Genomic DNA, 16,914 nt, shown 5'->3' with positions numbered 1-16,914 from the left:
AGACACACGTTAGACTTGAGCCTGCGTCCCGTCTCACTCATGACAGGGGCCCTGTAATCTAGGACAGCCTGCTCACGCAAAACAATGTGGCATATCCAATTTTACAGATTTTATATGTCTTTTAAATTTTTATTTTTTTCTTTTGAGAGAGAGAGAGCACTCTCACTGTTTCACTCCCCCACATGCCAGGGCTGGGACAGGCCAAAGTCAGGAGCCAGGGATGCCATCCAGGTCTCCCATGTGGGTGGCAGAAAATCAATTACTTGAATCATCACTCTGGCTCCTGGGGTCTGCATTGGCAGGAAGCTGGAGCGAGCAGCCTGATCTGAATAGCCAAGCCACGCATTCCAGTGTGGGATGCAGGCGTCCTAACTGGTGTCAACTACGGAGCCATGCCAGTCTCTTGCTTTTATGTCTTTTTATTTTTCTTTCTTTCTTTTTTAGATTTATTTATTTGTCAGGCAGAGTTACAGAGAGAGGGAGAGACAGTCAGGTCTTCTATCTGCTGATTCACTCCCTAAATGGCCGCACCAGCTGGGGCTGGGTCAGGCGGAAGCCAGAAGCCAGGAGCTTCCTCTGCGTCTCCACGTGGGCGGCAGGGGTCCAAGCACTCGGGCCACCCTCTGCTGCTTTCCCAACCATATCAGCAGGGAAAGGCCGGCCCCTACTTTTGTATTTCTCAGACTGGTTTATGTATCGATTATTTCTTCTCTCACATTGAGATCCGTTTCAATATTCCAATTCACTCTTTCCACCCTTCCCCTTGGGTAAATGGGCTCCGAAAATGAGGGGCTACCACAAGATCAGAGCACTTCCCCCTGGTGACACTGCACAGTCACTCAGGCCATCTCCTGTGTCATCAGAGTCTCTTGTGTGGTGGATTTCTACCCCTTTTACAGGTGAAGAAACTGAGGCTCCGAGGGATGAGTGATTACGTCAGGGTGTAAAGCCAGCTCTTCTGTCACCACGTCCAGCATTCTTCCAGCACACTCAGGGTCACATCTGAGAGTGAGCCTCTCTGGGTTTCCAACACATGGTTCCGTCAGCTGGAGGAGCCAGGCAGGCACAGCAAAAAGCCTCAGCTTCCCCATTGTGGTCCTGCTGTGGCCCAGGCAGACGCCTCCTGCAGGTGCCTCTAGCAGTGTGGCTTAGGCAGTGACCTTTTCGTTCTCTGATCTACACTTCTGAAAACCATTTTCTTCTTGCAGGGAATGTGGGGCCATTACTAGGTGACCATTGGCAGAACTGCTGTAGGAAATTCACTAGCTTGAAAGGAACAGACTCACAGCTGTCACATCAGGAAACAGAAGGCAGAGCATCAATTATTAACAAGAGATTGCCTCGGAGACCTGAGACTGAGTATTAGTGAGGCTGCTGGGAATATTATGATGCAACGAATAGGACCCCCTGATGTGGGCAGCCACAGGCAGTCACTCCCTTTGTTTACACTTAAACATATGAATAGAGACTTCCGGGCACAGACAATTAGGCTAGGGAGATTCTGGGAAGAGGCAGGAAGAACCTAAACCTTTCACAAGAAATAATATAGATAATCAGTCACACCTGAAACCTGTATTTATCACCTAAGTGTTTTATTGTACCCTTGTAATCAATAATTAAGAACCTTATTGGGAACTCTTTGTAACCTTAAAAGCCTTTTTGATATGTAAATCTTTTGTGCTTCTTCTTGTAAACAACTGGTCAAGTTTAAATACTACTGTATTTATTCAATAAACGAGCCTTGATCAGGACTTGTATTGGCTCCATTCTTTGCATCCTTGTCCCCGCATTCCCACTCTCTGTTTTAGGAAACCCAGTTCGTTGTGCTGCAGGCCGGCACACCCTGAAGCCACCCTGAGAGCATGAGAAGCCATCCCTCCCGCTCCCCAGCACAGGTCCCGGGAGAAGGAGAACTTGCCAGTCTCGCTCAGTCTTATTTTTACTAAAATCCTAAAACCTAACAGGCGGCAGATTTGTGCACTGTCAAAACACCAGCACATGTGATTCATTAAATGCAACCAATCTTTCCCAAACTTTCTAGAGGTGAGCCTCAAAGCCAAGTTCCTAGACAACAGGTGAGGAGTGAGACTGAGAGGCTGCCTCCAGGGCCAGAGGACCAACCCTCCAAGCCAGGCCAGAGGGGACCTCCCTGGGGACCTGGACAGCTCTGAGAGGAGAAGGTCTGGGGAGCTGGGTGGGAGCGAGAACCAAAGAAAGAGCATTTCCTGAGCACCTTGGTGAGCACCCGCCGAATCTGCAGCCCAGCCACTCTGGTGAGTGCCCTGTTGTCTACTGCAGATGGGTAAACTGAGGCCGCTGCTGCTCAGAGTCACTCAGGCCTTGCCGGGTCAGTCCCCACCTCTGACCCCACCTCTGTGCTGCTCTCCCTCTGAAGGAGGGGCACTTGGAATCCAACCGGGGACTGGTGGCAGCACACACAGAACAGGAGAGCTGAGCAGCAGGGAGTTAGGAAGAGCTAAGGGAAAATCTATGAGGGTACTTCAGAAAGTTCGTGAGAAAGAAAGCGCAATCGAAAAATAAGTTGTTTTGTTTTTTATGTTAAGAGGTCAGTGTGGTGGCACAGCAGGTTAAGCCACTGCTTGCCATGCCAGTATCCCATGTCAGAGTGCTGGTTCAAGTCCTGGCTGCTCTGCTTCTGATCCAGCTCCCTGCCAATGTGCTGGGGAAAGCAGTGGAAGATGGCCCGAGTGCTTGAGCCCCTGCCACCCATGTGGGATGTTGCTCCCCGTCTTCGTGGAGGAACGACACAGGACCCTGCGTTGTTCTTTCGTCTGCTCGGCCCTCCCCGGGTTTGCTGCTGGTTCTTCCCGGGTTGGCTACCATCCCTTCCACCTCCGTGGAAGGGCGGTTCCCCCTAGCCACTTTCCCCACTTCCGCGGGGGAGCGGCACACCGCTGGCCGGCTCTCTCGGGGGCTGCACAGGTGTTCCTTCAGATAGATGTTCCCCTTAGATGTTCCTGGTGCATGTTGTCTCTCTCCTCCTTTATAGTCCTCTTCCACCAATCCCAACTCTGCTACCCACACGCCGAGCATGCTGCTCTCCTCCAATCAGGAGCAGGTCCTACAGTTTATTGGTTGAACTGGAGGCAGCTGCGTAGAAGCTGTTTCTCCCTTCTCAGCGCCATATTGTGGGAGAGCAGATGCATAGAATAAGTCTTAATTCTAGTAACTTAGTCTAGTCCGGGTTGCTCCCCACAGTGGGACACTCAGGAGTTCTGGGCTCCCAGCTTCAGTGTGGTCCTGCTCCGGCTGTTGCAGCCATTAGGAGAGTGAACCAGCAGATGGAAGATCTCTCCCTCTGTCTCTCCCTGTCTCTCTCTGTCATTCTGCCTATCAAATAAATAAATAAACCCTGGTAAAGTGCTGAAACTCAGGTACAGTTTTTCCACGAGCTTTTTGAAGACGCTCTGCCCAGATTGGTGTCTACTATAAAAAGTCTTAAACACCTGGCTTAGGCGTGTGTTCCTGACTTTGTCAGTACTGGGGCCCTCTGCCTCCCAACCAACCACCTCTCCTCAGTAAACCAGGATGCACTGGCTGTACCTGTGACCCGAAGTTTTCTGAGAACACATAACACGCAAGCACAGGAACCGAAGACTTACTCCACTATGGTCAGACGGAAATAGCACAGATTCCGCAATGGAGAGTGGTCATCAACCAAAGGCACTTTATTCGTCTCCAGCAAGTTATGTCATCAACAAGCTTCTGCCATCACCAACGAGTTAAAGCAAGGATTTCACCAAAGAACAAAGGCAAATCCATGCTACCGAGAGGGACAAAAGCCGACACAGGTCCCTTTCACTGATGGGCCCTTTTTCACCCTAAAGGAGATTTTTCTTTTGCATGCACTCTCCCACCCTGCTTAGCTTCCAAGACGAGAGGAGATCGGGTGCATTCAGGGTAGTAGGGCCATAGCCTCTTTACATGCATTCTATGGCTCAAAACCCAACAAATACTCATCGCAGAAAACACGGAAGACACAGAGAAGCGCCAGTATGTACTTGTCTCCTTTGCAACACTTCCAGCTAAGTCCCCCGCACAACTCTCTCTCCCTAGAGCCTTCCACACCAGTGCAGCATTCCCCAGTGAGTGAGTCCCTGCACTGGATTCCACGGGCTCCCGTGCACACTGGTGGGCTGATTTCCAGAACGGGTCAGACCCTCAGCCCCGTCTCTATCCTTTCCTCTCCCCTCCCCCTCCCTTTAAGAAAGACCCCGTCATGAGCAACCTGCAAAGAAGGACCAAGTTGCCTGCGTAGCTCTACACTGAGTATGTGCACACGGTGGCGCCTGAACGCTCCCTTCTCTTGCTTTCATTCAGCTGGTCTAAATCCAGTCTCAAAAGTAAGACATGCCAAGGCCTTGCCTTTAAGTTGGCATCAAATGAATAGGTGTCCTACGGAAAACAGACAACTTTAACCACGTAAGCATGAAAGTGACCCGTAGACTGGTCGCATGAGTGATGTGATGACCCTCAGGTATCAAAATGGGCTCCTCTGAAAAGGAGAAGAGCTGCAGCCGGCTTTGCTTTCTTCCTCCCTAATCAACACGCATTTACCCAAGCACCTGCTGAGCCCCTCTGAGACACGAAGATCTGTACAGAACCAGGGTCCTGCTTTAGCAGCATCAATGTAAGAAGAAAGCAAGATGTGGAGGTGACAAGGTGACAGGGAAGCTAAGTGCAGAAGACTGCTGGAATATTCTGGCCATGCAGACATTCAAGCTTTTCCCTGACTGAGAAGATGTGGCGTTTGACTTGGCCTTGGAGGACAGGTGAGACGTCTGTGTGAAATGTGCGTGCATGCGTGTGCGGGTGCATGTGAATGTGTGAGGGAGCTGGGGGCTGGGAATTCTTTTTTTTTTTTAAGATTTATTTAATTTTTTTGAAAGGTAGAGTTATAGAGCTGTAGAAACGCAAAGAGAGAGAGGCAGAAATCTTCCATCCACTGGTTCACTCCCCAAATGGCCACAAAGGCCAGGGCTGGGTCAGGCCAAAGCCAGGAGCCAGGAGCTTCTTCTGGGTCTCCCATGTGGGTGCAGGGGCCCAAGGACTTGGGCCATTTTCTGCTGCTTTCCTGGGCATATTAGCAGGGAGCTGGATTGGAAGTGGAGCAGCCAGAACTTGAACCGGCGCCCATATGGGATGTCGGTGCTGCAGGCAGTGGCTTCACCCACTGCGCCACAGGGGCTGGGAATTCAAAGCAGACAGAACAGATGGCAGAGGCAAGTGGGGGTAAGAGACCAAGAAATGTTTAGGGAAGAGAGAGAAGTCAAACTGGGCTGCAGCAAAGAGAAACGGGGAGGATGCGAAGGGTGTGAGGTGCCGGCTGGGAGCCTGGTGTGGCAGACCGCATTTTTGACCTGATTCCCTCTACCACTGGAAACCTGTCAGCAAACACGGCTTCTTCACCCACTCCCTGACGGATGAGAGGACGCAGGGCTTGGGCCCTGGCTCTGCTCTCACCGCTGAATGCTGTAAGCTGACTTTCTAGAAGCACAACACACACGCAATGAAGCAAAAGTGGCCAAAATGACAAAACTCATGCAAAAGAATCTTCTGGATCACTTAGTGTTCTGTGACAAACCACGCAAAGGTCAATGACTTAACACAACAGCCACGCGCCTTCTCGGCCAGGTTGCTGCCCTCGGGTCAGGCCCGGTGGAGACAGGTCCATCGCTTCCCAGGTGGAGGCGTTGGCTGCGGTCGCTGGAGCACCTGGCACCTGGCTGGAACGGCCGCCAGGTGGTTTCAGAGGTCTGGGCCTCCAGCTCTGTCGTGGGTTGGGTTCCTCCTCTGTCCACATAGAGGCTCAGACACCCGCCATTGTTCCTGGCAGCTCTACGTGGTCGCTGTGCCTGCCAGCATCTCCCAGAGCGCAAACAAGAAAGCTGCTGGGGCTCTGGAACTGGTATGGTGGCACTTCCGTCACCTTCCAGGGGGTGAAGTATGGCTCCAGCCCAGATTCAAGGGGTGTGACTGTCGGGAGGTTTGAGTCGTCACTGGAGGCCACCCAAAGAGGCTGCCACAAAATCTTGAAGCAAATGGCCCTGCAGCACCGTCCACAATTTAACTAAAGGAATTCACTGCTTGGATCTCTCTCCTCCAGAGCCCGGGACCTCATCTGCCTCACCCTGTCCTGCCTTTTTGACTGTCAGCAAAATGCATTCATTTCTTGCACTGTTCGCTGATCACTTAGCAGAACTGCATCGGGTTCCAAATGAATCTTGGAACGCAGTGCTGAACAGGCCAGCGTCCAGGGAGGGAGGGGCTCGCAGCTCAAACCCATCCGGCTGGCGCTGCGGCTCATTAGGCTAATCCTCTGCCTGCGGCACCAACACCCCGGGTTCTAGTCCCAGTCGGGGCGCCAGATTCTGTCCCGGTTGCTTCTCTTCCAGTCCAGCTCTCTGCTGTGGCCCGGGAGTGCAGTGGAGGATGGCCCAAGTACTTGGGTCCCTGCACCTTCATGGGAGACCAGGAGGAAGCACCTGGCTCCTGGCTTCGGATCGGTGCAGCGCCGACCGTAGCAGCCATTAGGGGGGTGAACCAATGAAAGGAAGACCTTTCTCTGTCTCTCTCTCTCTCTGTCTCTCTCTCACTAACTCTGCCTGTCCAGAAAAAAAAAAAAAAAAAGCCCATCCCCCTGCTCCTGAGCCTGGGTCACTGCCAAGAGTTCCCTCTGTCATGCACCCTGGCTTCGAAACAGGAAGACACCTGCTCTGCCCTCTGCCCTCTCCCAGGATGCTCCTCTCCCCCTCACCTTGTTCCACGGCCCGGTGTCAGGGAGCTGGGAAGGAAAATTGAGTTTCTGGTTCTCAGAATGCATCTAAGGTCCCTCTGCAGCTTCTATGACCCTCTTGCGTTTTGTGATCTTTCTGTATTCAAAACTGAACACAGTGTTCAAGAGACAGCCTGGAGTTCAGTGCTGCTACCAGAATTCCTCTGCTTTTACAAGCTTTTATTCCCCAGGAGGGTTGCACCATTCCTGGAGGTGCTGCAATACCAGGTCGATGCATCGAGTGGACAGAGCAAGCTCCTATTCCAACTCCTTGCTCCAAAAATCCATTAATATATTGGCCTCATATAGAAGAGGTATCAGATATTAAGCTGATAAGAACATGCTATTCTTGATCTCAGCCAAAAACTTCTATAGGGGAAGCTTCTGATGGGAAAATGAAGATGTTCCTTGAAACTTTTTCTAAGTGATATGACCCCCCAAAATTGGCATAATAAGCAGGAAGTTGTTACTGAAAAAATATATACTTAAAGCACATAAATTAAATGTATAAAAATGTGTATTTAATTTACATAAAAGGCTAAGTGAGTTTAATAAAAGAGCAGAAGCTGAGGAGTTGTGTTAGTTTGCTTTGTTTTATTTTTTACATTTCTAACCATCCGGCAGTGCAGGCTCCAGAAGTCAGATCACGTGGGCTTCAATTCTGGCTCCACCATTTCCGAAGTTATTCTCGGCAGGTTGCCCTCGCTGCCTCATCTCTAAATGAGGGCAATAATCTAGGATTTATCTCACAGGTTGTTGTGTCACGTAATACTTGCCAAAAAGCACTTAGTACCTGATAAATCGCAAACACTCTCAATAAATTTTACTTACTTTGATTGCTACATAAGTTATAATCAGCCTGCGGATTTTCAGCCAGGCTTTCTATGTAGTTTTTCTCTTTCTTAATTCTTATTTAAGATGATCTCAGCAGCAATGGCTGCTTAAAGTTATAAAACATGCCAACTTCTTGGCATCTTGGCCCTCTCTCAATAAATCTTGGCAAGAAAAGGTATCAATAGCAAATAGCAAATATTAATAGAAAAGACATTTTGAAGTTATTTTAAGCTATTCTCCCATGCCTCAGAAATCAAATATTAAAAATAAGTAATAGCTGAAAGAGATGAACATAAAGAAAATGCAGAGAAATAATTATTGAATGGACATAGACTTGAAACATTTTTGAGAAAGTGTGTTATGTTCTCATTAAATTTGGGAGATAGTGAGCTATGTGAAAGCCATTTAGCAATTGACTTCGGATGCATTTATGGGTGTATGTGATGTAAGGCATTATTTTAGTTATGGATTTCTCTCCTAACAGCCCCCTTTCCTGTGGCAAGCCGAGCGGGAAGAAGAGGCGTCCAGTGGAATAGACCGGGGAACCATGAGGCCCCAGCAACGCGTTCACAGGGGGCCATTCCCTGCTTCTCTGTGCTTACAGAATTTTATTGGCGTAGAAGAACTGCAGGAGCTCTGGATGATAGTGGCTCTGAAAGAAATTAGCAGACGTGCACGTGAGGGAGGGATCAGTACGACTCCTACACAGCCATTGATGTCAGGCCAAGGACAGGCAAACAGGAGGGCTGCGGCTCGCCGTCTGCAGTCAGCCAAAAACCTGAGCAGGAACAGCTGATGCCTCTCCCAGGGTGTCTGGCCATTGGTGTCTGGCCATTTTGGTTGCATCACGGGACAATTGCAATTGGAATATAATTGGCCCGAGGCATTTTCTGGGGAGTGACTCACCGTGTGTTTGAGCACATTCCGCGTTGGAGATTAGGGGGGCCGGGACCCTGAAGAGAATTCCCTCCCACCCTGGCTCACTCACCAGCTGTCGGCAGAGTTTAGGGTTCCTCTCGTCTTCCTCACTCTGGAAGCTGAATTCCTTCTGGTGTTTCAGATACGGAGAACAGGCTCGAAAAGCTGCTTTGCAAGCCTGACAAAAATATTACTTTCTCACCATCAAAAAGATGAGGGAGTTCCCGAATCCCAAGTCCAAAAGGCTGTCCCAGGAGGCTGTACCCTCACTGTGGTCAGGGACCACTGAGACCATGGAAGTAGCTCCCAGGTCATTTGAAAGCTTCTATCTTCAAGACACACGCCTATAAAGTAGCCCTGTCTGTAACTTGGGAACTGGTAGGGCAGACGGAGCTTTGCAGTGTATCATCACCTGTGCTACCGTCCCATCAAAAGCACTGGAGGAGCAAGCATGTAGCCCAGCAGTTAAGACACCCGCATCCCGCATCAGCGTACTGGCTTCGAGCCCAGGCTTTGGCTCCCGAGTCTAACAAGAGCTCTGCAGATGCAGAACTTCTAGAGACAGCCGCGGTGGTTCGAGTGATAGAGACCTGGATTGAGGTCCCAGCTCCAGGCTTCAGCCTGGCCCAGCCCCAGCCATTGCAGGCATTTGGGGAATGAAGCAGCGGGTGGAAGTTCTCTCTCTCTCTCTCAAAAATAAATAATTTAAAACATCGTAAAAGCAGTACTGAATTCGGTCTCTCTGCCCCCGCCTCCGCACTGTCAAGGAAGACAGTGGTTTGTTAGAACCCTTTGCCCCCAGTAGCTTTGGGCCGTTCACCCAGGCCCACCCCAGAGCAGGCCAGGAGGTGGGCCAACCCTGTGAGGACACGTCTTCTCTAAGGATAAAGCAGAAGTTCCACTGGGAACGGAGAAGCCGGGCGCTATGACAGAATCTATCTGGGCAGGGACGCAACATCCTCATCACCTGGTTACACCTGCTCCTCTGCCCCGCCCCCACCCTTACCCGCCCCCAGGAACTGGAGCTTTTCTAGCCTTGACGGGGCACTGGGGCTGAGCAGGTGGGACAGGAACACACGGGAAATAACCCTCTTGCTGGGAGAGACTACACACGGAGGAAGTCCTCTTCCAGGACTCACGCGGTTTTGTGAGTGAGTGTTCACGGCAAGACCCCCGGGGGGCTGGCACCTCCACCCTGCAGGGCTGCACCACAGCTCCCTTCAGAAATAAAACAAATTCCACGATGTTGGCTGGAGAGGCGCGGGCTTACCTTGGCAACCTGGGGGTTTCTGTCCTGTAAATGGATCAGGAGGCAATCTTGTGTCTGCTTGACCTGTCTGCTGAAAAACTTCTTCCACTTCCTCCCAGCAAAGGCAGCCAGTTGCCCAAACAAAACAAAGGCCGAGTACCGCACTCCATCATGCTCCTGCGGGGCCCAAGTGGCCAAACAACAAAGAAGCCAGGCCGTCACCAAGAGCCACCTTCATCAGAGCACGCCAAGGTCTCTGGTCCCAGTCGTCTATCCACCTGTTCTCCTGCCCTTAGCCGGTGGGTGGGGGACAGAGTGGAGAGGGCTGAGGTCCCCGAGGAGACAAGAGGATTCCCCTGGGGGTCACTCAGGCTACCTCCAGCTTCCCAGATTTGCCATTCATTACTCCAAGCTTTGAAGACAGAATCCACACATACAGCTCAAAACTCAAAATAACCTAAAACATCAATAAAGCAGGCTTCCTTCCTGCTCCTGCCCACCTGCCACCAAATTCTCCTCCCCGCAAATTAACAGCATTCTAAGGTTTGAGTGCACCCTCCACAGTTAGGGAAAAAGCACGTCCTCCTGTGCCGTCCCTGGTCTTCACACGCGAGCAGGTGCACTGCAGACTCGCGCGATGCCCTTGATTCGTCCATCGACCTGCCCGCAGCACTCCCCTTCTTTCTTCCTCTCTGCCCCGTATCATGGTCCACTCAGCCAGTCCTCTGCTTAGAACTCCCAGCATTTTTGCAAGTCACCCCTCTTGACTTTGACCAGAGCTTCTCCCACCTGCAGTGGAAACACAGCTGTCTCCCCGCCCCCCAGCACCCTTCCTGCTGTCAGTCTAACTGTTGATGGGTCCCTGAGCGCATGTCAGCAGGCCCGGCCATCCCTGTGTCTCCCGGGTGAGCTGTCAGGGCCAGGAGGCTCCCTCTCCATGTGAGCAGCCCGAGGCCCAGGCTGCAACAGCAGCTTGCTCAGGGTCACGTGATCAGGAAACCAGAGCGGAACCCGGTATACTGACTCTCAGGGCAGAGTTTGTACGTGAAGGCTGGAGGGAACCGGGCTGGAGCTGACCTCATAAGGAGGAAAGAAAATTGAGGTCACAGACACGGGGCGAGATCAGGATGCCTGATCATTTTTGTGAAGCATTTAAACACAGTTTTTATTCTTTAAATTTATTTGAAAGGCAGTGTAACAGGCCGGCGCCACGGCTCAATAGGCTAATCCTCCGCCTTGCGGCGCCGGCACACCGGGTTCTAGTCCTGGTCGGGGCGCCAGATTCTGTCCCGGTTGTCCCTCTTCCAGGCCAGCTCTCTGCTGTGGCCCGGGAGTGCAGTGGAGGATGGCCCAAGTGCTTGGGCCCTGCACCCCACGGGAGACCAGGAGAAGCACCTGGCTCCTGCCTTCGGATCAGCGAGGTGCGCCGGCAGCAGCGCGCCAGCCGTGGCGGCCCTTGGAGGGTGAACCAACGGCAAAAGGAAGACCTTTCTCTCTGTCTCTCTCTCTCTCACTGTCCACTCTGTCAAAAAAAAAAAAAAAAAAAGAAAGAAAGAAAGAAAGAAAGGCAGTGTAACAGAAAGAGAGAGAGAGAGAGAGAGATCTTCCATTCACATGGTTCACTCCCCAAATTCGCACAACTTTTCCTATACAAGCTCCAAGCTTTGCAATTTCCACGGTGTGAAGGCTGTTCCCTATTCTAGAGGTCGTGACTGGGGGTGGGAGGTAGGCCAGCCTTGCACACCGGCTGTCTCCAGCTCCTCCCATTTCAGACCACCCAATGTCCTCATGCACTTTTTACTCCACCTGTCTTGTCTTCTGGGAGGGGCATTCAGGCCCCATGGTCAGCAGGCCTGGTCTGGTCTCCACTGCCTGCCTCCGTGAGCCCTGAGCAAGCTCTCACCTTTCTGTGTCTCAGCATCCTCACCTGCAAGGTGAAGTTCATTGCAGTGCCTACCTCCCAGGTTTATTGTGAAGACCACGTGACAGCACCCATGTAACCAGAAACGCTAACTACTGTTACTGTCCGGTTCATGGAGATCCTGGACTATGTGTTGGCATCCCCAGCACCCTCACTGAGCATAGATTCAGCTCTCCACCTAAGTGAAAGCAACTGAAGGGTAGTGGTGGAATCCCAAACAGCCTTTAGGCCCTCTGTGGGTCCAGCATGGTCCTGGTGTCTCAGCAAGCTTCGCACCCGGAGCAACACACCACCTGCAAGGTGCACTGCTAATCTCTGATTTTTCTGGAGTCTCTCACTTACGTCATCTAACAAAGTCCTGGTCTGAAGGGTGATGTCCACGAAGAGGGAGCCCAAGCCTTTCCCCTGGCTCTTGCCCAGGACGATGGTCAGTGTCTTCACGCTCTCGTGGATGACCTCGGAACTCACAGGGTCGTACAATCCGTGCACCAGCAGGGCTAGCACAGCCTTCTTATACTTCCTCACCTGTCAGCAAGGTTTAAGAAGCATTAGCAGTGTAGCAGTAGCTTCCCCATGCGTTGGAAAGCAACTGCACATCTAATATCCCCGTAACCGACAGCTCTGACCCTGAGCCCTGGGCTCTGCTCGGGACCTACAGGAACAAATCTCGCCCAGACACAAACACTTCCATTAACCCAACCCAAGAGCCCGACTCAGTCTTGGAGGGAGGAGAGAGCAAGGTGTAGCACATCCAGGGTGCAAGGCTGCACAGGGCACAGCAAGGAGGGTGGTAGACTGGGACGGTCTGGGTGCTTGGGGAGACCTCGGTACCTTCGTAGTAGGGAGATGAGATGGTCTCTGTTGGAGGAACTATCTTTAACTAAGCAAGCATAAATTATTACGAGGTCACTCAAGGGTCTGGTGCTGTGGCATAGTGGGTTAAGTCGCTGCCTGCAGCATTGGTATGCCATATGGGTGCTGGTTCGAGTCCCGGCTGTTCCACTTCCAATCCAGCCCCTGCTAATGTACCTGGGAAAGCAGTGGAAGATGGCCCAAGTGCTTGGGCCCCTGCACCCACTTAGGAGACCCGGAAGAAGCCCCTGGCTCCTGGCTTCGGTCTGGTCCAGCTCCAGTCATCGTGACCATGTGGGGAGTGAACCAGCAGATGGAAGATCTCTCTCTCTCTCTCTCTCTGCCTATGCTTCTCCCTCTCTGTAACTCCACTTTTCAGCTAAAATAAATAAATATTTTTAAACAAATTAAAAACAAAAAGAAATCAGTAACGCAAGTAAAAGTGGAACATTCACAGACTCATGGCATTGAAGCCACACACTCCTTACTAACTTAAAAAAAAAAAAAAAAAAAGATGTCGCTTAAATTTGCCGAGGTGCGACCTGTCCAGCTGTGTCTGTCCTGCCTGCAGGTGTTTCCCATGGCTGACCCGTGCTGATCCTGACATGACCCCTGACAGTCGTTCCCACGTACACTCTCCTCCCCCCCAGCATGCAGTGAGGCTGTGACCTGCTCCCAGCCTATTGAACTTGACATAGGAGGCAGGAGAGGTTGGAGACTCTGGCAGAGGAGTGAGCCTCCTGCTGGCTACCAAGGAGTCAGCTGCCCTGTCATGAGAGGGAGGACTTGAGGCAGTGAGCGTGGTCCCCAGCGCACAGCTAGCAAGAAAACAGAAACCCCGGTCCTACCGCCGGGAGAACCGCATCACACCCACAACCACGTGAGCCTGGACAAGGACCTGAGCTTCAGCAGAGAATGCAGCCGGGCCAGCATGGGGGCACGGAGATGGGGCGACTTGGGAAGATGGGTGGAGCCCACCTTCTCTTCCTACCTTGTCCGGGGCCTCACGGGCCATGGTGCCCAGGCCTCGCATTGCCATGTGGCGCTTCTTAGCACTGGGGTCCCGAGCTCTCTCTGCCAGGAGGCAAAACACATTCTTCAAGGGCTCGCGCTTCTGGAACCTCAGTCTCCCGGAGACCTGGTGGGGGGTGAAAAGCGTCCGAATCTGAGGGTGCTCAGCGTTCCAGACGCTGCGGGAAACCCTCTGCCTGCCTGCGCAGCTCGGCCCCTTAAAGACACCTGAGTTCTGCTGGAACTCTTCGAGTCAGCTACACGGTGAAGAAGGTGACGGAGGAAGAGGAGGGGAGGGAAGGAAAACCACGCAGGGCTGGTGTCGAGGAAGGTCCGGGGGAACTACAGAGAGAGGTGCTCTCCCGGCTGTGGTTTCTAAATATTCAATATTCATTTTTTATTCTCATAATTCAGTTGGCAGCCAGTTAAATTCTTCCCACTGTATCTTCTTGTCATCCTATAAACTTTCTGTCCATGTTAAAAGAACTGGCATTTGACCTGCATTGTGGCACAGTGAGTTACGCTGCTGCTTGCAACATCAGCATCCCATAGGGGCGCCAGTTCAAGTCCCAGCTGCTCCACTTCTGATCCAGCTCCCTGCTAACGCACCTGGGAAAGCAGCCAAAGGTGGCCCAAATAGTTGGGCTCCACCCACATGGGAGACCTGGGTGGGGTTCCAGGCTCCTGGCTTTGGCTTGGCCCAGCCTTAGCCTTTGCAGCCATTTGGAGAGTGAACCAGTGGATGAAAGATCTCTCTCTCTCTCTCTCTCTCTCTAATTCTGTCTTTCAAATAAATAAATAAATCTTAATAAAAGAAGTTTCTTTAAGAACAACCATCATTCACTCGTTTCCGGGGGGACCTCAGCAGAGCAGGTGTAACTACAGCCCAGGTAGGCGCAGATCTTACGAAGCAGCTGCTGGGAAGGGACGTTCAGTCACAATGGTTGATGTCAGACCTTGGAAAAGAAAGAAATGATTGAGGTCCTTTTCTTCGTGGGCTGGGAAGCAAGGATGGCAGAGGGCTGGCCCAGCATTCTCCTCTGTGTTTGGTCCATGGAACTAAAAAACAAAATCGTCATAAAAGTCACAAATGCTCTTCCAATGCCTCGGCAGCAAAAACACTGTCACCCAAAGCACTGTGTTGAGTAGGAATAGAACGAGGCAGGAATCCCGAGTCCGTCCTTAGGAACCTTTCACCCAGGGCTTCCTCATTGTCGCCCACAGGGGTGTGGGGGCCCAAGCACCTGGGCCGTCCTCCACCGCCTTCCCAGGCTCATTAGCAGGGAGCTGGAGCGGAAGTGGAGCAGCCGATCCCCGGAACCGGCGCCCACATGGGATGCAGCACAGGCTACTGCTTAACTCGCTACACTACAATGCCAGCCCCTCTCTGTAACTCTTAAATAAATCTTTAAAAATAAGAAAAAAGGAACTAGGAGTTAAGTCGGGGTCACAAAGCGAGGGCTTTGTGTCTTGAGCTTGTAGCTTCTCAGGGACTCCCATGACCCTCACGGCCCCTCCTGCCTGCAGCTCCTCGTGCTCCAGCCAGCAAGTTCAGCCTGCTACACCCACCCCACCAAAGCAAGCAGATCCCTCCCACCTGTGGCAGCACCAGATATCAGACAGGCATGTTTCGAAGAGACGACAGGGGAGGCAGTTGGAGAAGGAATTAAACCACCCACTGGGACTCCCACAGCTCATACCAAAGTGCCTGGGTTTGAGTCTTGGCTCTGCTAATGCAGACCCTGCGAGCAGCAGTAATGGATCAAGTAGTTAGGCTTCCGTCGTACACACATGGGAGATGTGGATTGAGCTGCCAGCTCACAGCTTTGGCTTAGCCCAATCCCAGCCATAGTGGGCATCTGGGAAGTGAACTAGCATATGGAAGATGGATCCTTCTCTCTCTTTCATTCTCTCTCTCTGCCTTGCAAAATTAACACACACACACACACACACACACACACAGTGAAAGAATGTAGTGCACAGATTCAAATGCCAAGGTGTTCTAGCTCCTTCTGCAAGCCCGGAACACCCTTGTTTCCTAGTAGAGGCAGGTTTCTCCGCGATTTTCCGTGGCCATCACAGGGACCCCGCTGGTTGACCAAGCCCAGGAGGCCACCTTGAATGCAAAGACATGGCTCTGCGTGGCGCTTCGTTCATCCATGAGCTCTTTCTTCAGCGAATCCCTCTTCCTCTGTGAAACGCTTCCTGAGTGTGCCACACCCAGGTCCCCTGCACTAGCTACCCCGAGGCCCTGGGGCTCCTCTTCACTGTGACATTGTGGCTGTACCCGGTCTTACTGAAGAGACATGGATCTGGGGTGATTTAGAAGATGCTTGGATGTGTTACGCTGACTCCCAGAGGCCTTTGCAGGCAGGAATCCTTCTGACTCAACACACAAGGTTTACACTCAGCAATCCATTCACTTGTGAAACCAACAGCCCAAATTCCCTTGATCTTACCTGTACACTAAGAGGAAGCAGCTGTCAGACAGTCTTCCCCACACTGAACAGCTACCAGCTGTTGGGCACTGCCATTTATTGGTTGAGCATTTTGTACATGGTGCTGGAGAAGCTGACCTCTCTCAGCAGGTGCACTGCAACTCTCCAGGCCCTCTGTGAACCACACCAGCCAAGGCCATGGTAGTCCCCAACCCCACGTCTGCCCCACCAATCATCAGCTGCTTACCTGAAATCTGGCTAGGACAGCTGCACTGACAAAATATGAGTGCCCATACAAAGGAGTTTGGCTGAAAACAAGACTAAATTTCAGAAAGTTTCAACAATAGGAAACTGCATTAGTGATGCTGTCCAGTGAGGAGCATGGACAGTAACAGTTCGGGAAAAGTTGTAAGAATCTGGAATGACCTCTGGATTGGGAAAAGGCAGAGAGAGAGACATCTTCCGTCCGTTGGTTCAGTCTCCAAAAGCTTGCCACAGCCAGGGCCAAGCTGAAGCCAGGAACCCAGAACTCAAATCTGGGTCTCCCACGTGGGTAGCAGAAGCCAAGTACCTGAGCCATCGCCTGCTGACTCCCGGGATGAGCACCATCAGGAAGCTGACACCGGAGCAGAACCAGGACCTGAACTCAGGCGTTCTGACATGGGCTACGGGCATCCCGAGCTGCCTCTTAACGGCTGCACCAAATGCCTGCTCCCCATGCAGCCACAGAAACCCAAACCAGAACTCAAAGTGCGGTGCATGTGGCTTGTGGGAAAAAGTTCAAAAAGGCCAACAAGCAGCCCCACGTTCAAAGCCAAGGTCAGGGCCATGGGTCGGAGACTGAGGGCTTGGCCCGTGACGGTGAAAGGCTGGAGGCGGCTGCCATCTATGCTGT

At 51.9% G+C, this 16,914-nt stretch overlaps 1 protein-coding gene and 1 non-coding gene across 7 annotated transcripts in view; both read right to left on the bottom strand.

The window, feature by feature from the left end:
• Positions 1-6,987: 6,987 nt before the first annotated feature.
• Positions 6,988-7,176, bottom strand: LOC127492585 (U2 spliceosomal RNA). Its single transcript, XR_007922093.1, has one exon. It is a non-coding gene; the product is annotated as a U2 spliceosomal RNA (small nuclear RNA).
• Positions 7,177-7,370: 194 nt separating this feature from the next.
• MRO (maestro) overlaps positions 7,371-16,914 on the bottom strand; it is a 61,698-nt gene continuing 52,154 nt past the window's right edge. For 5 of the 6 annotated variants that reach the window (XM_008261317.4, XM_051851953.2, XM_008261314.4 and 2 more), the window contains exons 2-7: positions 14,538-14,640; positions 13,562-13,708; positions 12,061-12,243; positions 9,819-9,974; positions 8,619-8,726; positions 7,371-8,282 (exon numbers count right to left, since the gene is read on the bottom strand). In XM_008261317.4, coding sequence (XP_008259539.2) covers positions 8,229-8,282; positions 8,619-8,726; positions 9,819-9,974; positions 12,061-12,243; positions 13,562-13,708; positions 14,538-14,636 — 747 coding nt within the window. In that variant the 5' untranslated portion in view covers positions 14,637-14,640 and the 3' untranslated portion in view covers positions 7,371-8,228. The remainder of the gene's footprint in view (positions 8,283-8,618; positions 8,727-9,818; positions 9,975-12,060; positions 12,244-13,561; positions 13,709-14,537; positions 14,641-16,914) is intronic. The other variant, XM_051851952.2, reaches the window with a different exon arrangement.

The sequence above is a fragment of the Oryctolagus cuniculus genome, chromosome 10 (genome assembly GCF_964237555.1).
Source record: "Oryctolagus cuniculus chromosome 10, mOryCun1.1, whole genome shotgun sequence".
NCBI lineage: Eukaryota > Metazoa > Chordata > Mammalia > Lagomorpha > Leporidae > Oryctolagus > Oryctolagus cuniculus.
Note: the sequence above shows the minus strand (reverse complement) of the source record. Positions and strands in the feature narration are given on the sequence as shown.